Source organism: Colletotrichum paranaense (assembly GCF_030867605.1).
Source record: "Colletotrichum paranaense strain IMI 384185 chromosome Unknown Scaffold_1.1, whole genome shotgun sequence".
In the NCBI taxonomy this organism is placed as follows: Eukaryota; Fungi; Ascomycota; class Sordariomycetes; order Glomerellales; family Glomerellaceae; genus Colletotrichum; species Colletotrichum paranaense.
In genome coordinates, this window is record NW_026848959.1 from 1,033,586 (window position 1) to 1,058,132 (window position 24,547).

At 51.3% G+C, this 24,547-nt stretch overlaps 10 protein-coding genes across 10 annotated transcripts; 6 read left to right on the forward strand and 4 right to left on the reverse strand.

The window, feature by feature from the left end:
• Positions 1-388: 388 nt before the first annotated feature.
• CPAR01_00356 (zinc-binding dehydrogenase) lies at positions 389-1,330 on the reverse strand (the record flags this gene model as incomplete). The annotated part of the gene is made up of 1 exon (XM_060484648.1): positions 389-1,330. One exon carries the CDS (start codon positions 1,328-1,330, stop codon positions 389-391), a length of 942 nt encoding a protein of 313 aa, XP_060355505.1.
• A 473-nt stretch (positions 1,331-1,803) lies between these two features.
• Positions 1,804-3,955, reverse strand: CPAR01_00357 (glycosyl hydrolase family 61; the record flags this gene model as incomplete). The annotated part of the gene is made up of 4 exons (XM_060484649.1): positions 1,804-2,012; positions 2,926-3,236; positions 3,303-3,561; positions 3,652-3,955. The coding sequence occupies 4 exons, from the start codon at positions 3,953-3,955 to the stop codon at positions 1,804-1,806; spliced, it is 1,083 nt and encodes a 360-aa protein (XP_060355506.1).
• Positions 3,956-6,681: 2,726 nt separating this feature from the next.
• On the forward strand, positions 6,682-8,269 carry CPAR01_00358 (uncharacterized protein; the record flags this gene model as incomplete). The annotated part of the gene is made up of 5 exons (XM_060484650.1): positions 6,682-7,229; positions 7,316-7,477; positions 7,580-7,644; positions 7,700-7,730; positions 7,843-8,269. 5 exons carry the CDS (start codon positions 6,682-6,684, stop codon positions 8,267-8,269), a joined length of 1,233 nt encoding a protein of 410 aa, XP_060355507.1.
• Positions 8,270-8,575: 306 nt separating this feature from the next.
• Positions 8,576-9,849, reverse strand: CPAR01_00359 (abscisic acid ABA receptor; the record flags this gene model as incomplete). The annotated part of the gene is made up of 3 exons (XM_060484651.1): positions 8,576-8,786; positions 8,848-9,299; positions 9,364-9,849. 3 exons carry the CDS (start codon positions 9,847-9,849, stop codon positions 8,576-8,578), a joined length of 1,149 nt encoding a protein of 382 aa, XP_060355508.1.
• Positions 9,850-11,463: 1,614 nt separating this feature from the next.
• CPAR01_00360 (uncharacterized protein) lies at positions 11,464-12,195 on the forward strand (the record flags this gene model as incomplete). Its single annotated transcript, XM_060484652.1, has 4 exons — positions 11,464-11,547; positions 11,606-11,842; positions 11,899-11,998; positions 12,056-12,195. The coding sequence occupies 4 exons, from the start codon at positions 11,464-11,466 to the stop codon at positions 12,193-12,195; spliced, it is 561 nt and encodes a 186-aa protein (XP_060355509.1).
• A 678-nt stretch (positions 12,196-12,873) lies between these two features.
• CPAR01_00361 (uncharacterized protein) lies at positions 12,874-14,447 on the forward strand (the record flags this gene model as incomplete). Its single annotated transcript, XM_060484653.1, has 5 exons — positions 12,874-13,194; positions 13,251-13,414; positions 13,488-13,923; positions 13,992-14,250; positions 14,314-14,447. The coding sequence occupies 5 exons, from the start codon at positions 12,874-12,876 to the stop codon at positions 14,445-14,447; spliced, it is 1,314 nt and encodes a 437-aa protein (XP_060355510.1).
• A 2,074-nt stretch (positions 14,448-16,521) lies between these two features.
• On the forward strand, positions 16,522-16,782 carry CPAR01_00362 (uncharacterized protein; the record flags this gene model as incomplete). Its single annotated transcript, XM_060484654.1, has 1 exon — positions 16,522-16,782. The coding sequence occupies one exon, from the start codon at positions 16,522-16,524 to the stop codon at positions 16,780-16,782; it is 261 nt and encodes an 86-aa protein (XP_060355511.1).
• Positions 16,783-17,416: 634 nt separating this feature from the next.
• CPAR01_00363 (CFEM domain-containing protein) lies at positions 17,417-18,122 on the forward strand (the record flags this gene model as incomplete). Its single annotated transcript, XM_060484655.1, has 2 exons — positions 17,417-17,693; positions 17,803-18,122. The coding sequence occupies 2 exons, from the start codon at positions 17,417-17,419 to the stop codon at positions 18,120-18,122; spliced, it is 597 nt and encodes a 198-aa protein (XP_060355512.1).
• Positions 18,123-20,896: 2,774 nt separating this feature from the next.
• CPAR01_00364 (uncharacterized protein) lies at positions 20,897-22,402 on the forward strand (the record flags this gene model as incomplete). The annotated part of the gene is made up of 1 exon (XM_060484656.1): positions 20,897-22,402. The coding sequence occupies one exon, from the start codon at positions 20,897-20,899 to the stop codon at positions 22,400-22,402; it is 1,506 nt and encodes a 501-aa protein (XP_060355513.1).
• Positions 22,403-22,668: 266 nt separating this feature from the next.
• On the reverse strand, positions 22,669-23,643 carry CPAR01_00365 (uncharacterized protein; the record flags this gene model as incomplete). The annotated part of the gene is made up of 1 exon (XM_060484657.1): positions 22,669-23,643. One exon carries the CDS (start codon positions 23,641-23,643, stop codon positions 22,669-22,671), a length of 975 nt encoding a protein of 324 aa, XP_060355514.1.
• Positions 23,644-24,547: the final 904 nt, after the last annotated feature.

A 24,547-nucleotide genomic window follows, 5' to 3' on the forward strand; every position in this document is an offset into this window, starting at 1 on the left:
AGCAGAAGCCATAAGTCGAGACTCAGACCAGTTTTGTCACTGTGAACATAGGCCACTGAAAGATAGCAAACCCCATCCGACCCTTTCATGCGAACGCTTCCTTTCATGCTGAGTAAGAGCACAGCTTTTTTGGTGAACATTACTAAACAATTGCTTCATTCTCTGACACTCTCCAAACAAGTCTCTCGCCACTCACAGCCTTGTTCCGCAGGAGCACAATGGCATCTTGAGCCCGCTCCAGTAATGTGTCTCCTTCGACTATCCTTTGCGGGTTTGGCCTCACCACCTTTTGCTCCAGCAATGATGGTATTATCTCACATTGCATCTTGTCCTTGAACAGTTTGTTCTGCATCAAACTTCGGTTAGTAATCAATGTATCCACAGATCTTTAAAGGGAAGGATGGAATACTTTGAGATAGAAATGTGTTCTGACACCTTTCACGACAACACCTTCTTTCCATTGCCCTTCTGCAGGCTCCGTCATCTGGTATGCAGGAGCTTCGATCTCTGTCGGGTCTTTGATGACGACGGGGAGCATGACCGCAACCTTGGTGCCTCGATCCGCCAAATGGGTAATGGGTCCGAGAGATCCTGACAAGTGTCCAATGCAATCAATAACATAGGGGACACCCTTGGGGCCTAGACGATCCCGGATGCTCTGGACGACGTGCTTATCTCGATAGTCGAAGCAAACCGTCGCGCCTAGCGAGGTGAGGTACTCGTGGTGTTTCCCGCTCGCAACCACAATGAGATTCTTGTACCCCCAGTGCCGGAACACCTCGATGGAGTACATGCCAACTGATCCGGATCCGCCCCACAACAGGATCGGCGCATCCGCTTCCGGGGGTATCCACCCTTCCGGGATAGGCCACGGGAGCGGCAGTCCGAGATCAACAGCGGCCTGGAAGACTGTAACGATGTTGTCGGGCACAGTCACGGCTTCTTGCATCGTCAGCCCCTTGGGCATCTTCCCCAGCAAGAAAGTGGGGACGGTGATGAGGGTTTGAGCAGCCTTTTCCTTGCCGTCCTTGTCGTCGCGGAATGAGTACCCCAGAACTTTGTCTCCGACTTCGAGGTCGACGTGGTGCGGCCTGGGCCCGACTAGGAGTACCGTCCCTGCAAAGGTGTCGCCCAGGATGCGGGGGAACATGTCGATCAACAAGCCGCCATCTGCTTGGTGCAGATGATAGGGCGTGGAGGAGGTCCATTCTACCTGGACAATGACCTCGCCGGCGTCGGGTGGATATGTGGGGGCATCGATGAGGATCAGAGGCTCTCTCGGAGCCTTGACTGCTACTGCTGGGTGGATAGCCGGGATTTCGATTTCCATATTGGGCGTTTCTTTGTTTCCGCTCTTGTTCTCACTTTTGGAGATTCCCCCAAGAAGTTTCTTCAACGAGGATAAGGAGGGGAACCAGCTGGGGTTTTAGGTCGTAGAGAAGCTCGAAGATCAGGACCCACTGACGATCATACGGGGCGAATTCACAAGCCGAATGGTTCGTTCACAAGAGATGCAGATTTCTGCTGGAGAAAGATGGAAGAATCAGCTTTGGATTCTGCTCTTGGGTCAGGGGTCTGATGACAGCATCGTGCATGTCTAGTCCGTTTACTAGCAGCTGTCTTCGTCGCCCCTTACGATGATGGCAGCTCTGCGGGGAGAGGGGGGCTTACCAATCCTGGCTGGGCCCGTCGCCGTGGCAAAAACGCTTACGATCGTCTCAAGAATGTCGGGGCATTGTGGCATTTCCTCTTGTTTTTCCCGCTGTTGTCCGTGTGCAGCATCTGGCTCGTGCGCGTATACATTTATGCGTTGTTGCTCATGTTGAGATGAACGCCGCGGCGACGTATGCCACCGGTGCCGGGAGCCGGGTGGAATGTGCTTTCATAAACATTCGAGCCGTGGCCGGCCTTCTTCGGCGCCGAGAGAACGCCCCCGTCTGCCCAGTCCAACTTTGATCGACATGTCATTAAAGAATACCGCAGGCAGCAGGCTCTCTTCTCTGGCAGTTTCTCTTCCTTGGAATCATCAGTCAAAAGCGTGGACAGTTCCGGTCCGACGTCCCTAAGCGGAAGAAGTGCGACTCGGCGAGAACCGGCGAGAAACAAGACTGCCGATCCGGGCGCGTACTCCACTGTCCCCATAGTTCCGGGTTTAAACGTTGGGCTCAGCGGCACACATTCCATTGGAGCAAAACTTGGCCAAAACTCGCAAAAGTGAATTCTAAGGGTTGAGAAGCGTCCTAGACATCCAATGCAAAAGATCATGATCAGTGGGAGGCTTGAACTCCCGGCCTTGGCATTACAGAACATTCCTGATGAAATATTAGTACCACGCTCTAACCAACTGAGCTAACCGACCAGTTGCTGATGAAGATCCTGAAGCCCTAGGGTGTCTAGTTTGGATCCACTGCGTGATTTTCGTTCAAAGTTGCGGCTCCACACATTCCAACGGAGAAGCATATTCAGATAGCACAGTCCATAGGCAGTACGAGGCAGTTGGCTTATCTGACCGTCAATCTTGATGCCTGGTATCGATACTGTATTGAGTTTGAGCTGATTGGCTTGGTGGCACATCAGCTCTTCAATGCTTTAACTTGGACACTTCATAATAGATTGCGGGTATTGCCTACTGACAAGTCTGGCACGCCCCAGGCATATTGACCAAGGTAGTAATCCAATGATGACCATGTCTATGTCGTCAACCTGTCTATTGGTTGATGAGCCCATGCAGCAGTACGTGGCTACAGGCCGGTTTTGTTCAGGAAGTACATGTAACCCCCGATCAACGCGCGCAGCTTGAACCCAGAAGACCAAGATCACTCTTTCCAAAGGGCTAGCTAGAACTCTCAAGATCCAAGACTCAAGGCAGGCACTGGCTATAGTACTGATTCGAGACTTTGCAAGTTCCCTGAGAACAGGTCGTACCGCCAGTCCATCCTTGGCCGCCGCATTGCCCATATAAAGCCACAGTCTTGCTGCCGCTGCTTGACGGAGGAGAGCTCGATACAGGAGCGGAGCTGGGAACAGCAGGGGACCCATTGCCACTTCCAGAATTTCCAGAGCCTGAACAGCTAAGGACCGGAGGGCCCGGGATCTTATATGAGCGACCGCCGTTTGTTGGCTTGCCAGAATTATCGTAGATGTTGATAAGAATGCCTGGGTCGGTCGCGGAGTAGGCGCCGGGAAACTTGACAGTATTGAAGCCCGCATTGGTGCCTGAGCCAGTCACTCGAATTCTAAAGCACTTTGTGTTAGGAGTCATCAACTCTCTCCAGACCTTATACAATGTGGTTACAACTTACTGGGCGCATTCCATATAGAATTGGGCATCTCCCTGTGTTGAGGCAGAGTGAAGGGCAATGATTTCAACGCGGAGGAGGTAGTCCCCAGGAGCTACACATGAGGGGAGAGTGAAGTAGTGCCAGCCATTGTTTGCTATCATGGTGTCAACCGCCCATGTACTTCCGCTTAGGCCGGCTTCGGCAATCTTGAACCAAGTGAGGCCCGTCGTGCCAGTGCTAGCAGCGTTGCTGACCTTGGCTAGGTAGACAACAATTGGGCCTGTTATTACATCCGGGTCAGTACTTCTGTACATTTAGGATTCGAAAAGAACATAATGCGGCAAGAGAAAGTCAAGGCTCAGGGTTCCACCTTTATGGCTTGCCGCGATGGGATTATCGGCGTCGTTTGTGCCTTGAGCACCTCCGATGATGTGCCCCCACCAAGCACCGATCTTTGCACCAGCGGCGATGACCACAATATTGTTGTCCTTGTACTGGATGTTGTTGTTGCAGGCGAAACCGGCATCGTTGACATTCTGAATGGGGTTGTTGCTTGAAGGTGCTCGAACCCCCTTCAATGCTCCTTGGTCAATTCCATTGATGGAGAGCTTCTGGAAAATTGTATGCCCAGACACGACGGCAACAAGGCCGAAGAAAACACCTGAGAGTCTCATGTTCAAAAATTTCGCGCCGTTGAGCTCTGGTCGAAGCTTGGTATAGCGGTTGGTCGATACTACATTCAAGCTCAATCTGTGGATGATTGGCCGTTCTTATAGACGCATATTGGAACTATGTCAAGCCCGCAATGGCCACATCCTCCGATTTGGTGGATATTGAAGGGAGATACTCATTCCAAATGCAATATGCTGTTGAGTTTGGCGGCATCTCATGAGTCTCGAAATCTCTTGCCTGGGTAATATATGCCACACAAGCCAGGGGGCGTGAGGCAGTGAGACTCGTCCGGGACTGCAACCGAGTTTTGGTAGCTGCGCTTACCCGTGAGGCCACAACGCCTTCTTTGTTCTAGCCCATGTCTTCAGTTACCTCTTCTTGATTGCAATCTGAGGTTTGTATCCCTTGATGCGGCGAAGGGAGTTGTACCCTGGCAAGCATGTTTGCTTCTTACAACCTCGCTTATATCGTTGGCAGCTCTGGTCGATCCGCTCGGGCCCCGATCCACAAAGTCGGGACACAGGAAGACAAGCGAGTACTTCTATCAGGACTGAACACCTGTTGAGCATCGCTTAATTGTGGCTGTTAGAAACTGAGACTAGCGGCTTGCTGTCAAACTAAACTAACAGATGTCAGGAACCATCATGATGGATCGGACCCGCCACTGAATACGGTGATCGAGCTTTTGAGCTTCACTTTCCATCAAATTCTCGAGTCTCTGCTCAGTTAAGAAGCTCTCTCGGATCTATTTAACCCTAATACTTTGACTTGCCTGCCTGCTGGGCGCAACGAGGCTACCGTGACCAACATCCACGAGCCAGGCAATGGAGTCACGCTGTCACAGCGCTGATTTATGGATCAGCCATACGTAAAAGTATTTGCCGTTGCGAACCATGTCTTTGACGAGGTGCTACAATTAAGATGACCTATGGGTGTCGCGCTGGATGCCATCGGTCCTTATCCTCAAGGGTCCTCTTTCGACTTCGTCATGGAGGCTCACCCGAACTACCTCCTTTCTCGGCATGGGGCTTTTCTCGATTCCATTTGCCCCACCCCGCTGTTATGACCGGCGCGAAGAGGGGCGCGATCGGTGACCGGCCGGCAGACGGAGACCACATTTTACGAAGAGGCCGAGAAGGCAAAATTTCGAAAATGTGCAGTCTGGTCTGTGTTTCAGACTTGCTTCCTCGCGTGGAGCAACCAATGATTCCGAGGCTCTCGGGCGCAGATGACTTCAGCGTCGAGAAAACGACGGGGATAGCCTAGACTGAGACGAGAGTCTACCGCTATTTCTCCAATGTTCAGTACCTGGTCAATGCTGGTATTAGAGTATGCCCTGACTCCCACATGGCTTTAGAACCTTGACCTCGAAATAAACTTTACTCGCGTCTCTTGATATGTTTAGCAAGTTTGCCTACCCATTGATGATCCCCAGGATTACCACAACCAAATTAATCAGGAAAGCTGCTAGGTCTTCGAAAGTGAGTCGAATTAAGTTGTGGGCAAAATGCATAGTCCATGGGAGTAATCATCTACGGTACTTAGTAGCTTGCGAGACGTAGCTTCGCGATGCAGAGGGCCCCATTGTCATCAAGCCATCAGAAAGCCGCAGCCCCAATGAACGAGTTGCTGTGTAGGTGACGCTGATACCCGCCATTTTCCCTCAATGCTGGAGATCGAAGGCACTCAATTCACACCCCGGGAAGCGAGCACTCGAGAAGGTCTAGACCTTAGGTGCTGTCGATCTGATGAGCTGGCTATGGGGTACGTAATGAACTATCATCTTGGCGCTCAATGGCTCTTTGTAAAACTCGCGGCTAGCTGGGCAGAATGTAGAACCGTGTCTTGTCTTGGAATGAACAAGATTGGTAGGATGCTGAAGCAAGCTAGGCCAACCCCTCTTGGTTGTGCTAGTCGTAGCCAGGAGGTGCCAGTCAACGTCTCGGAACGTCTGATCAGGCAGCTAAACGAGCTCGGAGCCTTCCCCGGCTTCACGGCACTGCGACACTAGTAAGTTGCCTATTGCGAGAAACGTTATTCTTGTTCTTCGGATTCTGACATCTGACATCAATACAAATCACTGGCCATGTCCTCGGAATCGGTCCGCAAGTAGATACCCCGAGCAAGTGCTGACGTTGTTAGCTCAATATCGCTCCTGGACTAGCTCCGGCTCCCGCGTCTCGCTACATGAACTGGCGATCGTGGCTGCCGCGGCTTTGAATGTGTTTCTTTGTCGATGTCAGAATCGATGGCTTTCCGGGAACCCGGATACCTGGGTCGACTGCTGTTTGCAGCAGGTTTTCGGTCCCACAACGCTTTGTAATTTAGTCATCGGTTCATCCTCCTTGGTTTGGAGACTTTGTTCCGCCTGAAGGAAACGGCGCCAGGCCGAAGAAACTAAGTTTGCTTTCACCCAACCATGTAATCGGATGATGGGGAATGGGCTTACCCTCAGACACGCAGTTCTGCGACCTATCGCCTGTAGCTGCTCAGGTCCGTGAGACAATGTGCGTGATCCCGTCCTTCTTTCTAGAACAAGGTTTCGAGTTTTACTCTTTTCACTTACTGTCTGCTGTACCTACTGTCCCCCTCACTCTCCCCAAAACCATCAACCCATTTCTCGTCGTCCCTCATTACTGTACCCACGTTGGCAGAATACGACCGTATACGGGCATGTAATGTTTGTTCCTTGCCTCAATGATCGAATGACACCACGCCTGCGCGTATGATGTACTTGTTGTACAAAACGATAACCCGAGCGACGATACCACCGTTTCCCATACTACCGCGCGACGTCGACCCCTCTGACGATGTCGTCGATAACCACGACATTAGCGCCATAATAGTAGCAACAGTGGTTCCGACAACCATCATATCTACGTTATTCGCATTTGCGCGGTTGTACGTCAAGGGATGGATCCAGCGCCGGATTCAATATGACGACGGGATTCTCCTGGCAGCGGTGATGGCGGGTTGGACGGCGACTGGGACGACGCTGAAGGCTGTCGCGCTCGGCAATGGGAAACACGTTGGTATGCTCACTGATGAGCAGAAAGAAGAGACACTAAGATGGACGATATTTTCATTTGGCTTTGGAATCATTGCGCTGGCTTTGCCGAAGCTCGCCGTAGTGGCGCTGATGAACCGGCTACTCAACCCAAGACGACTTCACCGACTTTTTCTTTGGACACTGGGCTTGTTATGCTGCGTCGGATTGCTCGGAAATGTGATTGGGCTCTTTGCGGAGTGTCCGCAAGAAGCTGTGGTGAACATCACGTACACAAAAACCGCCTGTCTAGGCCCAGAGAGAGCGGTTGCATACTCAATATCAACGAGTGGTGGGTTTAGCTCTATCGAAATAGCGCCGGACGTAGAGCGAATTCACTAACCAGCGTGACATATCTAGGCATATCCGCTGCTACGAATGCTTATCTCGCCATCTACGTGGCACTATCCGTTCGGAGGCTGAAGATTGCACGAAGAAAGAGGCTGGCTATCACGATTTCTCTTGTTCTGGGTCTACTGTAAGTCTAGCCGGGCACCGACATGCCTCTCTAGCACGACCTGGAGACTCTTGAAGCCGTATATGAGACAATGAAGATATCGGGAGCTAACTTTTACACCAGTGCATTGTTTACCGCCTTATTCAAATGCACAAGACTAAAGTCCCTAGGAAGCCCCGACTTCACTTGTGAGTAGGACTCTACTTCTGATTGGCGTACGTGAGGGCTGATCATTGGATACAGACGACTCAGCGGACCTTGTAATATGGACGAGGTAAGGCATCGATGATACGACCCAAGAAATGTCTTGAAGAACGAGATGAAGGCTCAAAGATGTCTTGAGGTTCAGATCCAGGTAAATTAAAGATAGCTGACGTTGAACATAGTCTTGAGGCAGACGTCGTCATTATCGCCGCATGTATTCCAGCACTACAGCCTCTGGTCGATCATCTCTTCCCAGGGCACTTCTCAACTCCGATGCCATCTCCAACTATGCCGGCTTCACCGACCTCTACTGCCTCGAGAAGGAAGCTATGGCCTGGTCCCACATGTGGCGACCTTGAGGCCGCAAGAGATTTTAGCCTATCTCCACAGGGTCTTGAGATGATCATGATCGAGAAGGAATTTGAGATTGCCTACAGCAGAACTACAGTGAAGAGATCCTGCACATCCGACACATGGATTTCGGAATTGCCGGATGAGGAGAAGTTCAGGATAGTAAAGGATCATGGGCCCGATGGGTCAATCACGACGACGGTGGTGGTGAGATCTGCAACTCGTCCACCGGATCATCCGGCTTTTCCGCCTCAATGACGGCACGGGTGATGACAGATAACGAAGGACCAATACCCTTATATGTACTTAATGATCAAAGTAGTGATTAGCTCACATTTATGTTAGAGTTGTGGCAATGAAACAAGTCGGGGTGCGACCTTCAGACGATATTCCCGTTTAACGTTCTCTTCTTCCTTAACAAAGTTCAGTCGCAACCAAAATCTCCTCTACAGCAACCTTACATGAAGTGTGCAACGACTGAGGCTGAAAAAGCTTACTGCGTGTAGTCGTCTTCACTGCCTAGAGTTGCGCCGCCCTACTCTGCATTATACGTTACTTGGACACTTACACATCAGTGTAGAGAATGAACCCGGGAATTTCCTCTCCGCAAACCATGTATGTCCAAGCTGCGCTAGGCAGGTAGTCGAAGAACGTTGCCAGGCGCGCCCCGTCCTCAGGTGCGAAAAGCGTCCTGTCCCGCTCGCGCTCTTCCGCAACTTTGGACGGCAGCGACCAAGCCAGGAAGTGGTCCCGTTCTTTCCCCGGCGGAAAAGCCCTGTCCAAAGTGTAAGTGACTGTATAAGAATCCGAAACCGAGGTTATCATGCTTTACTCACAGAGAATTACCGAGTGCTCCGTGACACAGACAAGGCTCTTTACGCAAAAGGCCTTCCTTCCAGATGAACTCTCTGCCAAGCTGAAGAGCTTTGCCAATTTTTTCCTTCAAGTCTGGGAAGAACTTCTCAAGGTGCACGAGCGAGAGAACAAACCCAGGCGCTCCATGGCAGAATTGAGTAAGACTCTCGTAGATAGTATTACCTGGGTCGTCTTTCGTCTCCCAATTACCATTTTCTCGCTGTACTTCAAGCATCCGCTTAAGTGAGCCCCGGATAATCGGGTTCTCCGCAAGCTTCGGGTCTGTCAGTATGAGTTGGGTCAAGATGCCAATGTCACCGTGGACGGCACCGATATAGCGCTTCCCGCGCCACGTCCATAAGGGCCCTGCGCCAAGTGTCTTTTCGACGATTCGGACTTTAGCGGTGGTAAGTTGACTTGCCGTTCCCGGTCTCTGATGTATGCTATTGTCAACTTCACGTTGAACATGAAAAAAAACCCGCAAGTCGGACACGTACCGCGGACTCGACGGCGCGGATCATGTACAAGATACCAGCATAGCCGAAAAGCAGCTCATATGGATGGCCGTCTTCGTCGGCAAGCCTTTCTAGCACTTCTCGTAGCTTTGGCGCCTTTGATTCGTCCAGGATCGTCTGCACCGCCCAAAAGGCAGCGCTTTCGCATGCGAGGCCACAAGGCGCTGAATCTCCCGCTTCACGCTCGGCCGCGATATATGCGGCTGCCCAATGTTGGAGTGACTGACTCTGGATTCTGATTTCGGGATGAGACTCATGGACTCTAAGCAATAGATATGCCAAAGACGTCGGACCGCGGAAAAGGCCTCGACATTGTTCTTTCGTGTATACTTTCAGAGGGGGATGAGCTTGAATGATCTGTGTCAAAAACTCTTTGACACGATCCTCTGGGTTCTCTCCGTGGCTGAACGGAGCATAACCCTCCAAAGAAGTTGGGGTTGGAATGAAGCGCGGCGTATCTGAAGACATGTCGATTTTAGATGCCTAGTAACTAAGTATACTTGTATGTAGGCTTCTTCCAAGGTGCCTCCTTGGTAGTTGTGCGCCGTTCAACTCTTTGTTGTGTTTGAAGAACTCTCCTCAGCATGCATCGTAGTCCTTAATGGTAGTAGTGGCTGACTCTTTCAAGAAAATAAGAAACTTATCAGCTAGGCAGCAACGCGGGGATTTAGGAATGACGTCAAGCTCATGCATGTGCTTGTCAGCATTGCAGATAAGAGTAAACGTCGTCTAAGAAGTCGTGTCAAGCCTCAAATAAGTTGTTAGTTTTTGACAGCCTTAAATTGAGGTTCAGTCTCATCGACTAAATGCGAGGACCAAACCTAGCAATAACTCCTCAATGCCACATCTGCGCAGCAATTTGAGAATACTTGACTACACTAGGATATTTGGGGTTTGGACCAACCAACGGGCCATGTTATTCGAAATATCTGCAAGGGAAACTTTGAGTTGTCACCGTCTTGCGGTGTCGCGCAAGGTTCAGTGTAGTCACCAGACGTCAATCATCAATGATGCCTGCCTACTTGACTCGGCACGTCGTGAGTTGTGGTGGTATCCACGGTCAAGACAATTTGTATGCACTCTCTCCCCATGTCCTTTGTAGAGTCATTCTTCGCCGACAAAAGTGTTTGCATACCTACTCACCTATTCAAGGCAATGAAACATGGTTAGTGTTGAGTTTCCAGATATACATGTGGTACCCGGTCTGCTAGAGCCTCAGGGAAACAACAGCGTGGGGAACTCTTTCTGCCGGCAACCCCCTGAAGCCTCAATTAGGAATGAAATCGAAGCCTCCACAATATAGTACCTCAAGTTGAGATGCCATGACGGTCTGTCATGACGGTCTCGATCGGTGATACATCCTCCCACCACTCATATAGCCACAGCGTTGATCACTTTGCTATGATTTTGGCTTTTTCAAAGTTCGAACGGTAAGGGTTCCATACCCGTAGCCCTTCACCGTTGCATTGGTATCATAGTCATCCTGAGAGGCTTAGTCGGGAACGGCTATGGCCCATGAGTTCCTTTTGAAAAATTCAAGACTCTCATGTTGCCGATGGTCCGCCCTCAAGTCTTGGCGTAGAACATTCATTGCCCTGTTTCATGCCCCTTTCTGTTTACTTGGTAGAGTGCCTCCGTTCTAATACAACTTCCGGCCCCTCTTGTTCTCCCTCTTTCCCGGGCTTTTTCAGGAAATCCCACCAATTGTCCATGCCTTTTTCTGATTCTACGGTTCCACCAAGGGGTGCAGTGGATTGCCGGTGGGTGTCGCCAATTGCCGCAGGTTAATCAACTCAAGGGCATGATTGGCGACCGCAAGCCTGTCATTAGTGGAGAATTGGCGCAAAACGGGGGCTGCCACGCGGGCGATTGATTAAACAACGGCGGAATTCTGCTTGTCGTCGATCCATCTGACACTTTAATCTTGATGTCTAAAACATGCGACCAGTTTTGAGAGGAAGTCTTTAAAGACTCTTGAAGGTCTACGCTCGGAAGTTCGGCTTCGATCTTGAAGCAGTTTTGCGCACTTTCGTACCAACACAACTCCACGAACGGCATCACTCTTCCGGCTTTCTCTCCACAATGTTGTTCACGCACGCCATTCTTGCAGCTCTGGCTACCAGTGTCCTTGGACATGGTGTCGTTCAGACCCCAGAGCCCAGAACGGTAGGTCCCGAGACCATGCGGTTGCTCATTGAAAGTTGAGCTAACGAATTGTCCGTAGACCGGTGCCAAGCAGGAGGAGCTCTGCGGAGCTGCAGTGACAAAGAAGCTCGACAGCGATATCGCTGGTCCTATCGAAAACTCCCTTGCGGTAGCGGATGCCGACTACAAGTGCAACCTCTTCCAATGCCGCGGATACCAATACGAAGATAATGAGGACAACGTTCGCGTCGTCAAAGCCGGCGAAGTCATCCCTTTCCATATCGACCTTGTTGCTGGACACAGACCAGGACACGCCGTAAGCTTGACCTTGCATATCAATGAGAGAAGTTCATGCACTGACGTTGACAACAGAACATCTCCGTGATCGACCTTGCGAACAACACCATTATCGGCGAGCCGCTCATCTCGTGGTCTGACTGGCCCACCACCGACCCCGACCCGTTGGCCGACAGTAAGTGGATACAAGGTTTGGCCAAGTTGCGCGCGCTTCCTGCTAACAAGCATGCAGCTGACTGGAACATCACCATCCCCGATACCCTTGCCTCCGCTTGTGACGTTGGTGGCAAGTGCGCGATTCAGTGGTTTTGGTACGCCGAGACTAACAAGCAGACATACGAGAGCTGCATCGACTTCTACATTGGCGCATAAGTTTAAATTTTTGCATGAGACACTTCCGACAGCGTAAAGCACATTGACGACTTCATGTTGTACATATTTCCATATAGTGCATCTACCATAGACAAGTACATACAAACAAAGAACTCTCTTGAACAAGGTGCCTGGTTGCTCTTGAACGAGTGACTCATTCTGCGATTTATCCAATATTGCAGGGCGGTATACCGAACTAGGGGCTGCAGGGAAAGGAATTTATTCTAGCTTTCAATTCTCCTTGCAGAAACCGGCCTGCTATCATGCAACTTGTGGCCGCAGATGATTCAGCAAACCGTCGGAAGATTGAACTTACGATATCCGATGCGAAGGCCAGGCTGATTCAACAACTTCGAGTCAATCCCGGCCCGGTCATAATCATCCGGCTTTGGTCTAGCCCGCCTCTCGGTGATCCGCCGCTGTCATCGGACTCGTCTTCGGCCCGTAGCTAGCGCTGAGTGGGGTACAGGGGCTGTCAAAGACCTCGGTCTTAGCCGGCCCCGCACTCAAGATGCCGAACGAGCTGCCCGAGCTCAGGTGCTACATGTATTATCAACAACAAGAAGTTCGAGAGACTGGCAATCCAATTACTTCACTTTGATTCTCAGTGATAGAATATCCGATTCTTGTCTACCACACTCCCCCGATATCTTACCAACGCACGAGCAGACCGACATCATGTCTCAGATTCCATTTGCAGATCCACCATGGCTGAGAGGCTTACCCTCGCCGTACTTCAACGATTCACATCGCAGATTTCAAGTCGCCTGCAGAAAGTTCCTCGACGAGAACTTGCATAAAGATGCTATGGAATGGGAAACAGCGGAAGACGTACCAGCCGATTTATTCACCACGTTCGCCAAAGGGAACTTCCTAATCCCGGCATTGCCGGCGCCTTTACCCGTGGAATGGCTCCACAAGCTGGGTGTCACGCATATGCCCGGAGAGGTACCAGTAGACGAATGGGATGCATTACATACCATGATCTACTCAGATGAGGTGAGTTCTGTCTCATTCTTCATCTCTCCGAGTAACGCTGACAGTTTGGATCGCAGATGAGTCGTTCTGGGTTGGCTGGACCTCCGGGATCATTGACTACTGGCATGGCATTTGGTGTTCCTCCTCTACTACACTATGCAAACACCGACGTACAGAACAGATTTCTCCCCGACCTACTGCTTGGGAGGAAAAGAACCTGCATTGCCATCACTGAACCGGAGTACGTCGGCCATAGAGCTCTCTGACCAACCTCACCAGAGTCCTAGCTAATCTCAATGACTCAACCATTACAGTGCAGGATCTGACGTTGCCAACATCACTACTACAGCTGAGCTCAAGGGCAACGAATACATCATCAACGGCGCCAAGAAGTGGATTACCAATGGCGTCATGGCAGATTTCGCAACCATAGCCGTTCGTACCGGCGGTGAAGACTCGGGAGGGAAGGGTATCTCGCTGCTTGTGGTTCCTCTTGCGAATCAACCCGGCGTGAGCAGAAGGCGCCTTAAGGTCGCGGGCCAGATTGTTGCTGGTACCTCGTATCTTGAGTTTGACGATGTTAGGGTGCCGCGAGAGAACCTGATCGGCAAGGAAAACGAGGGCATGAAGTATATCATGCACAACTTCAACCACGAGCGGATGTTTATCTCGGTGGGCGTTACGAGGCAAGCTAGAGTAGCTCTGAGCGCTGCGTTTGCGTACTGTATGCAGCGCAGAGCTTTTGATAAGGTCTGTCTATGTCAAAGAATCCCCCAAAGTACTACATTCAGGTTCTCTGCTAATCAAAATATGTAAAGACTCTCATCGAGCAACCGGTGGTCCGTCATCGGCTGGCCAAATGTGGAGCTATACTCGAGTCGCAGTATGCTTGGGTTGAATCTTTTGCGTTCCAACTCTCTAAGATGCCAAAGAAGACTGCAGACGAGGAGCTTGGTGGTTTAACTGCTTTATGCAAAGCCAATGCGGGCATTGTTCTCGACGAGTGTGCGAGATGTGCTGTACTGCTATTCGGCGGCAATGGCTACACGCGTACGGGCAAGGGAGAAATTGCCGAAAGTGAGTCGCGACACCTTTTCATACATGAATGTATCAAAACACAGCTGACTCATCCCCTTTCAGAAATCTACCGTGAGGTTCCGGGTGCAAGAATCCCTGGTGGAAGCGAGGATGTATTGCTGGACTTGGCCATTCGGCAATTGACGAAGCGTTTCCGTGCAGAGACGGAAAAGGAAAAGACGAAATCCAAGATGTAACTAGTCTAAAAGCTACCATAAGATACATATAATGAGTTTGAGCATTGATTTGGTCGTTGTTTGCTAGCTGTAGTTCCCGTGAGCGATTCCCTTAAGTGATAACTCCAGTTCGGTACTGACATTGGAACACAAACAGTCGTTGGACTCTCGGCAACCGGATATCAGTTTAATCTAAGGAATGATACCTTATACGAGTGAATCGAGGACCCCTATCCTCTTTCGTACGACTCGACTTTGACTCTAGCAAGGTTATTTCATGTCGAAAAGAAGGATGAGCGTCAAGAGCACCAATTTCTACACACCAAGCCGTTGTGAACAAATGGTGCGAGGTCCAGCAAGAAGACATCCAAGAGGCATGATTCAAGACTCTGCAATTGACCCTCATGGTTGATATTTGCACGGGTCTACTTGACAGCTGGAAAAAGTCTTGATGTTGGATTTTGCTCTGGTACCGGTCCTGAGATCATTCATCGTATCAAACCTATTAGGCTGCTTCTACTGACTCGTCTGACTTTATGCCTGCAATGAACTGGCTAACCTTCGGAGATCGGGTGATTCGCCATCGGCGAGGATTTCACAGACGAAAGAGGCTGTTAGATTTTCACTATGAGATTCAGAGTTGGCAAGCGGCCGAAAGTATTAGATTGCAAGCGGCTGATTCAGGGTTTCTTTTCTGCTGGAGACTGGGCAAGAGATGTGGAAAACGGATCCGGATTGAGTAAATTCAAGAAACCAGGTATATCGGGTGACTGTCGATTCAGCGCAGCTCAGGCTCTAGGTTTTCCTGCAGCCGGCTGAGTTTTCGGTAATATGAAAGCATCTGATGAGTGCCAGTTCACGTCTGATCAGTGTCCTTTCACTAGCACTATCTAGCGTGCTATCATCCTTCTTGTCAGGTTTGGTCGGGCATGGACTATGAGCCAGCGCCAAGAGTCGCAGCAAGCGATCCGGTGGCCAAGATTGCCGCACAAACTTTCGCACTGGAGAATTGTTCCAGGGGAGGATAGGCTAGAATGCTACTCGGTAAGCTTCGCCATACCTGCCTAGATCATGGTAATGTGGTTATGCGCATGCTAAGATCTATCGTTGCATGTGACGACAGAGAAATGAAATTGAAGCTTAAGGTAAGTTGGACTTCCGATCCCAGATATACTCTTGATCTAATCGAAACAAAAACAGAGTCATAGATAGCCCCAATACTCTAACAAGTCGCAGGCGGGAACAACACGTTTTCTGAGGCATGGATTAGCAGCCAGGCAGCATAACAAAGTTGGTGACATCGGCTAGACAGCCTGCAGGCTGCAGACGGCAAAGTACAGGCAAACTTAGCCTATGATAGGCCAGGTACATGCAACCATCTTCGTCTAATTTCCGAAGTCCCTCAAGAAATCCTTTTCAGATGGGAGAATCTTGGAAGACGAAAAAGGCGTCAAGTAACATTACAAGCCGTGTCTATCTTCCCGTCCAATCCTGTCACCCAGGCTAATCTAACGAATGTCTCGCTTATGTCGTTCCTTTGTTGTCTACAGGATTGCGCCATCAATCCCTCCTGAACTGTGTCGAACTGTTTGCTTGGTGATCTCGTCCAACCGATTGAAGTTGCGCTGACAGAATGTCTTAGCAGTCTGTTGGTGGCTCATACAATATTACCAACAATTGGCTGCGTTTTTATGGCCTAGCACTAGGAGAATGTGACTTAAGTAAGCCACCGGCAAGCCCTTTCCAACGGTCTGGGAGGTCAATTGATGTAAGTAAGTTTCTAGAAGCCCTGATTGGCTCGCCACCTCGAAGCACCATCTTCATACGCCTCGTCCGTCGAGATCTTTGCTAGTGTACGGCGCAACCACCTCGCCCAGATACGAGCTGGGAAATCACAATCAAATGTTTTGTCGCGTGCGTCCTCTACCAGCCTCGGTCCATTCATGGTGGATTCAGTCAGCCAGTTTATCACCTGCACATCAAATCACATCGCCAGGGTGTCGTCTACCCCAACCCCTGCCACCAAGCTCCCAACTTGATATAGCGCGAGGCCAGCGCCTCTTCCTGGTCGGGCCGGCGTCCAAGACTTGGACAAATGGCTCGCCCATCCCAACGGCCAAGTCAATCATCAGACAAACGATTCGTCCGCGCCCCAAGGAAAAAGCTTAAAAGAGCAACACCTGCGACTTTGCCGTACGCAGTAGTGCCAGGGCCAAAAGGATCAGCGCCATCCCCCCTCGGGCATCCCTGTCGATTCCCCGCGTCTTGCCCCATATCGGAAGGCATCGCCGTCCCCAGACCCCCCGGGGTTGACTGCGGGGGAAAGTGGATGAGGAGAAGTCGGCCGAGTAGATAGCGCAATGGAGGAACGACAACGACCTTGCCTTAGTAAGTGAAAAAAATTGGTGTGTTGGTGTGTGTGTGCGCTGGTGTGGGTGACATCCCTCTCCACCTGCGTCGTATTAGTGATGATATTCCCATTTACGGCTCGACGGACATGACCTCATGCCGACCAGCCGCCGGTTGGGAGCACAGCAGCCCACATGTGAAAGCGAAAATATGTGAGGGAAATTAGATAGCTCCCGAGGAAGCTAGCTGAGCTGCAACGTGCAGCTGAAGGAAGCCCAGGCTTGCTGGTCTAGAGCCGATGGCTATGAGTCGTGTGGTGTTTATCGCGACGTGGGTGACAAAAGGACAAACGCGATTGTCGGATGTTCCCTTTTCTATGTTCCCGTTCCCACTCCCACCTCTCCCCCATGCAGGGTTTTCCTACAGTCTCCCTCCACAAAGGAAGCTTGTCCCCCATTCTCCCTTTCTCCTGCATGTATCCAGACCACCCAGGAACGAATTGGACGCTCCATCTCCATGTTCACCAAGACTCCTTGAAGCACTCCTCGTTTCACCATCTCCCAATTCGACCAAACTTCACAATCGCTTAACCAAACAGTACTCGGTCAAGAAGAGTACAGAGACATATCATATCATATATGATGATGAAGAAGAACTTCACTCGTCTCGTCGCCGGCGCGGTGTTGCTGGCGAGCGGCGTGGCGGCGGCGGAAAACTGCGCGAGCGTCGCCGTCACAGCTATTCCTTCCTGTGCGCAAAGCTGTTTCCTCGACGGCGCGTCATTTGTAGGCTGCGATAGCCTCGACTTCTCATGTCAGTGTGGACAAGAAGCGGCTCTCTACGCCGCCATTGAACCCTGTGTTGCAACGGGCTGTCCGGCCGCGTCGTTCCAGGCTGTTATTAACGGAGCTTCATCTGGTAAGCTGTTCTTCTCCTCGGGGGTGTCTAATCCTTAGTGTCTATTGACATGGACGACGTTGACGACGCGTCAATCAATCTTTGTTGGATACTGGCTAACAGAATCAAGTCTGCGGTTGTGTCGGCGCAGGGGCTGTTGGTGGCTTAACGGTATCCGGGTCATTCGTCTCAGCTATCTCGGGATCTTCGTTCGCTTCATCGCCTGCGACCGCAACAGCTACGGCGTCTGGAGGTGCCGGCGGTGGAGGTTCTGCGTCTGCTTCGGCAACGCAAGGCGGTGGCGGCGGAGACACATGGAATCCCCTCCCCACCAGTCCCCCGTTCTCGACGTCGTCACCCATCAATGCTGCAGGTCGCCAATCTGACTCAAGTCTCGCTATGCTCATCGCCTTTGTCGGAGTGACGGTAGCCGTTGTGGTCGCGCAATGAGCCGAATCTAGCTTGGAGGAAATATCAATCTAGTGAGGATTGATGACTTCGCTGAGAATCTTTTTGCCTGGCGGAGAAAATCAGGGCAGTCGGCTATTTGCATCATTACTTCTTCTTCACAACACCACTTTTACATCATGACTTATGGACGGATATACCCAGAGGCCGGCGACCTACATACTCAGCCCGACTCTTCTTCTACCGACGACCTCACGCGACACAGTCAATTCATGGCCAAATTTCTTACAGGGAAGTCAATGGCTAGGGCGGAGCGCTCCCATCTTGAGACTACATGAGATCACGCAGGGCTATGAGCCATACGTATTCGTCTATATTCTGTATCTTGAACGGGGGCGCTGGTTTGGAGGACGACATTGTCGAAGATGGGGTTAGTTGTTTAATCCTAATTATAGAACATTTACGCATTGAGCTCAACTTCAGGCACTTTGGTTGCTTGATTGATGCCTTTGCTTGAGCATGTCAAATTTGATCACGGCAATGAACAATGATAAATTTACACTCCTTTGATCGTAACTCACACTTGCATGAGCACAAAGTTCGTCCCTGCTTCCTCATCAGTTGATTTGATCATCTTTGGCCTGGGCCGTCCCAGTGCCAATTCGGTTTGACTTAGGGACCTCATCCACTCTAAGATGGAACACCTCTTCATAGGATGCATAAAGACCCCATAGCCGTATAAAGATCTTCTCATAGGCAACTACACTCTGTGAACCTAGGGTCATTCAGTCATTGGGCAGATAACTTATCGCGCATAGTCTATGGGAGAGCGACTTTCTGCAAGCTTACGTTGGCGAAAATACCAAATGGTACGTATGCCTCATGCTAGGCAGGTGAAAGCCGTTGTAGTCTTGATGCTATAGAAAAGGGCATTCAAATAAGTTGTTCACGTATACTCAAGAAAGGCCGCAAAGAGACTCAAGGAATTGATATACGTTAAGGTAGGAAGCTAGGTTCTCAGGTTTTTTTGTTATTATGACCAAGTATACTAACCTCATGTGGGCAACTCAAACAATCATGGCCACTCACAGGCCCGCAGGAGGGGTTGTATTGCTGCGGGTGCTCCCCAGCGGGCCGCGGAGATTGAAGTTGCGACGGTCCTGTCGAAGATCTCTTGACACTCCGTTTCTTTAAGTCTGGTCACTTGAGAAGTGTTCAGCTCTTGAGAGACTCCATCTACTCGTCGACGTAACCGTATCTATCTTTGCTAATCTTCAAGCGTTGACGGCCCACGGGAAATTGATCTCGATTACATGATCTCCTGCTGTCAATCAGCAATCCTCGAGTGACCTACTTCTAGAAAACCCAATTAGCTCTGAGTCTAATCTCAGCGACATATTATCGATCCCTCTCTTGTAAACCATGTCCGCAATGGAGACCGAAGACTAGTCAGCAGAATGACAAACACCTGGTCTTTGAAATGGCCAGCTCAACCGTGGCCTTCAAAGCGCAAGAATTCGAGACTGAAATGTTAACTAATCGCAAATTCGGTAGCGCTGTTGTGAGCACTGTCATGTTAAGCTCAGCTGTTCGAAACCACGACTCAACTCGAGCCCGGGAGGCAAATCACTTGCTGTAGGACCGAGAATTTGATTTCCTGAGAGCACTATTCAGGCTTTTCTCAAGTACATTGATCAACTGAGGAGTCTGTCAAGAGCATTTCAGACAAGGGCCCGGGATCACCATATGGGAAGAAAACGAGTTACTCATCTAGGTTAATATTAACATTAGTACCGTTTTATACTTCTTACTATGACTGCGCTTTCCCCACGGGGTAAGACGCAAGATAGCAAGCTCTATCTTCAACCTTACGCGAGTGCCGGATGGCCGAATGTTAAGTAAAGATGCGGGGGGCGCGGGGGCGGGAGCAGCCTAGTACTCGCACGGGAGAGCACTCATACGGCCCGGAGCCGATCGGGGAGATTATAAGTCCAACGGAGGCCCCGCATAGGCATCATGCACCGACCGACATGCGACTTTCGCATTCGGAAAGCTGCGTCCACGTTGTCTCATCGGGGTTGTCGTTTTCCGGGCCCAGTCTCGTCCTAAAGATCGTCATCCGATCTCATGATCGCGTCTAAAGCGAGACCAACAGCCGAGGCAACATGAAAGCTAGGTCAATGCGTGGGGGCAATGGGGTTGTTTTTGAGACACTAGTATTCTCTCCGCACCCGCGGACGCCCGTAAGGAAGAGGTGAAGTCACATTTAGAGTAACAATGACAACTAGACGGTCTTAACCCACATATTTTGACAACTCAGTTGTGTAAAGTGGGTTCCTGCAGTGCTTTCCTTGGCCATGCCTATTCCCCTCACCATCGACTTCCTACTTGCATGTATGAATCATGGTCCTTTGACATAGTATGCACCACACACGGGTCTTCCATAGAGGAACGGAGGCCGAACGAACACGCCGATACCCCGAGCTCCCTCTGTTCCCCCGTTCGTGCGACGGGTTGCTTGGTAAAACAAGTCGAGAAACACATTGGACGCAGGTTTCTAGGTTTCATCCCATCTCGCAAGCCTCGGCAACTCTGCGTTTCTGTGACACTGAATTAGGAAATCTAGGCGCAGGACCCTCGCCACGGTCGGACATTGGTTGGTTTAAATGTTGCGAGGTGGGTATGCTTTTCATGTAGTAGATAGTCTTTCACATGAATCATACAAAAGGTGGCTGAACCCCATGTGCAACTTCCCATAGAAGCCTTCTTGCTCGTCACACCGTATACTTGCGTATGTTACTAACAAAACCATCACAATGGCGTCAACTCATCCCGCAGACCTCAAGGTAGACGAGATCTACGACTATATCATTATCGGCGCCGGTATCTCTGGCATCAACACGGCATACTACCTCCAATCTCACGGCCCCAAGAACGCAAGCTACGCCATCCTTGAGGGCCGTCCACGGATGGGCGGGACGTGGGACTTATTTCAGTACCCCGGCATCCGCTCCGATTCGGACATATACACCTTTGGCTTCTCATGGAATCCATGGAAAGGCGAGAACCCCCTCGCAGGCGGGCCCGAAATCTGCGCCTACCTCGAAGAATCAGCCTCCGAGCACGGTATCGACAGACACATAAAGTACAACCACCAAGTCGCCTCCGCGGACTGGAACTCGGCGACATGCAGATGGATTCTCAAGGCCTCGGTCACAGGGGAAGGAGTTAACGACGGGACAAACGAAAAGCAACAGACAAAGACCATCGCCGCGCGGTTCGTCGTCCTCGGCACAGGATACTACGACTACGAACAGCCCCTCGCCGCCGCGATCCCCGGCATCGACACCTTCCAAGGCCAGCTCGTCCACCCGCAATTCTGGCCCAAGGACCTAGACTACACCAACAAAAACGTCGTCATCATAGGCAGCGGCGCCACGGCCGTCACCCTCCTCCCCAACATCGCCACTGACGCCGCGCGCGTGACGATGCTCCAGCGCAGCCCGACCTACATCATCGGCATGCCCTCTCGCAAAGCCGGTCTGCAGCGCTTCATGCTCTCCATCCTGCCGAAGTCCGTCTCGAGCCGGCTCCTGCGGGTGCAGTATTTCCTGTTGTCGTATATCTTGTACTACTACTGCCAGTGGTTTCCCGGCTCCGCGCGCCGGTTCCTGTTGGGCGCGGCGAAGAAGCAGTTGCCGCCGAATATCCCGCTCGATCCGCACTTTAAGCCGCGGTATAACCCTTGGGAACAGCGCCTCTGCGTGTGTCCGAACTCGGATTTTTATCAGGCGCTGAGGTCTGGTAAGGCGGATGTGGTGACGGATATCATTCAAGAAGTGACAGGCTCCGGCATCGTGTTGAAGTCCGGACGAGTTCTCCACCCCGATATCATCGTCACAGCGACAGGTCTAAAGATCCGCTTCGCCGGCTCGATAGCCCTGTCCGTGGACGGCCGGCGCGTGGACCCCAATACGAAGTTCGCCTTCAAGGGTTGTATGCTTCAGGACATGCCCAACATGGCCTACGTGTTCGGGTATGCCAATGCGTCGTGGACGCTCGGCGCAGAGGCGACGAGCTCGTTCCTGGTGAGATTGTGGCGCGGGATGGAGAAGAAGAGGCTGAGGGCGGTGACGCCGCTGCTCGAGGATCCGAATATGAAGCCGAATGCGATGATGCCGCTCAAGTCTACGTATGTGCGGAACGCGGCCAAAGTGTTCCCCAAGGCTGGGTCGGGGCGGTGGGCGCCGAGGAAAAATTACTTGATGGATTTGTGGACGGCTATGACGAGTGATGTGTTTGCTGGGATGAAGGTGCAATGACTGTAGGCTCGTGTTGTTCAGTTGACTGAGATGGAGGATGCGATCTCGTGCCTAGTTGAAAGAGCGTTTCGGGAGGGTTGGATGTTTGTGCCTCATTATATAAGCGTTGGCCAAGGGACCGGAATCGACAGAGTGTCTATCAAAGAACTGCTGGTCGGTAAATGCTCTAATGGTATCTTGAGTCTATCCATCTAGAAAGCAACCAACCCTTGCTTGATTTAGACAAATGCCCTCTATCAATGCTGTCTCTAGCCCACCTGTACCCTTTACTCCGGTTGCCCATCAGCCCAAACGACAATATTCTTCGGCGGATCCTCCAACCCATTGAAGAAAGCAACAACATCCTTGTTACTATACCGCATACTGAAGTGCATCAAAATAAACGTGGTCTTGGGCCACTTGCGCACCACCTTGTCGAGGTCCTTCCACTTGGTATGCTTCGTCTTCTCCGCCTGCGCATCATGCTCATCATACAGAAAACTGCACTCGGTAATCACCACCGGGATCCCCTGCGCCAACCACTCCGGCTCCGCAGCCAGCGTCGACGCCGTCGTATCACCAAGGAACGCAAACACAGGCGTCGTCACCGGCGCCGTCAACTCCACGCCCGACTGCCGCAGGCTCTTGAGCTCCGGGCCGGGGAGCGAGGTATACTCGGCCTTGAGCTTGTGCGTCGTGGTCCGGAAGACGTAGCCCACGGCGGGGACGTTGTGGTCGCACTGGAACACGAGGGCGTCCATGCCCTTAAGCCGTCGCAGTGGCACCACATCGCCGTGTCTGACGGCCGTCGTGACGTGCGTACCCAGAAACGCTCTCTCCCCTTCCGTCCTGCCCTCCTCATCGGTGCCCTTGCCGTCGACCTTGAGACCCACGGCCTCGGCGTCGTTGCTAGTTGTGAGACCGCCGCGGTTGAGGAGGGTCTTTGCGAGGCAAAAGTCGTCAAAGGCCTTCTTCATCTCGACGGGGCAGAAGATGTCTGGTGGGTCTTCGCGCTTGGTGAAGGCCGGGGCGAGGAGGCAGTGGTCTGAGTGGCCGTGGGTGATGAAGATGTGTTTTGGACGTAGGTTGTTCACGACGAGGCCTGCGTCGAGAAGGAGGTTGAGTTGGGGGATGACGAAGGAGGTGTGCCATGCTGCTCTAGACTTGCCGGTCAGGACGTATTGATGGTAAGGTTTGGGGAAGCGCCATTCGAGGATCTCGGACCGGCTTGATTGCGGCAGAGGGGTTGCGAATGTGGCCATTGTGGTGTCGGCTGGGAGTAGTATCTTGGCTGGGTGGGAAGGGGGAGTCGAAAAGAGCGTCGTCGGCGTTGGAACCGGGGCCGAGGAGATCTGGGCCCGGGGTAGATCCGGGGTAGCTGCTGAGTTTCTTGATAGTACGGATAGAATGCTCTTATTGCTGCGAAGACTGGAATATCCTGTGTGTAGTTTATGTTGCAAACTCTTAAACATGCAACACAGGCGAAGGGTTTGTCCCGGAAAGAGCCTTTGCAAGTGCTTTTGCGCTACAATATGGTACCTGGGAGGTTCCCTTGATGCCGATGACTCTTGGACTTGATTGAGGATGACTCTATGCTGTGGCTCAATTAGTTGGTTGCCACAGTCTCGAGGCTGACCGATAATAGACAACAAAACGTACCTTGTCCCAAATTGGCAGATGATGAATGTATTACGGGTCCAACTTTGCCCAAGCAATAGGTCAGATGGTATGGCTAACGATGTCCCATTCGACTTTCACCTGACGGAAGTCACAGTTGAGGCATTGAGTGAGTGCAACGCTGGCAGAAATTTTGCTGACGTCATCACGAGCACCCCTTAAGTCCGATGAATCGGACATTGTGCTACCTGCCTTCATCGTCGTTCTGTATTCCGCCTTGCTGTAACTGGTCACGTCCATCACAAAGGTACGGTGATCATACCGAGTACTCAGTTTCTCAACTGGCATTGATACAGAGTTCAAGACCGCGCTGCAATGTGCAATATGTTTGGGGATTGCTGCGCCCATCGTGTGGCTGCACGGCATAGACTACCTCAGGTACTGTTGAGGCACTCTTCACGTTGGCGCGATAACACTCCCGCTGCACGATTTGTAGGGCAGATTACTCCATCAAGGACAACTTCAAAAGAGCTAGATATCCTGCCGTAG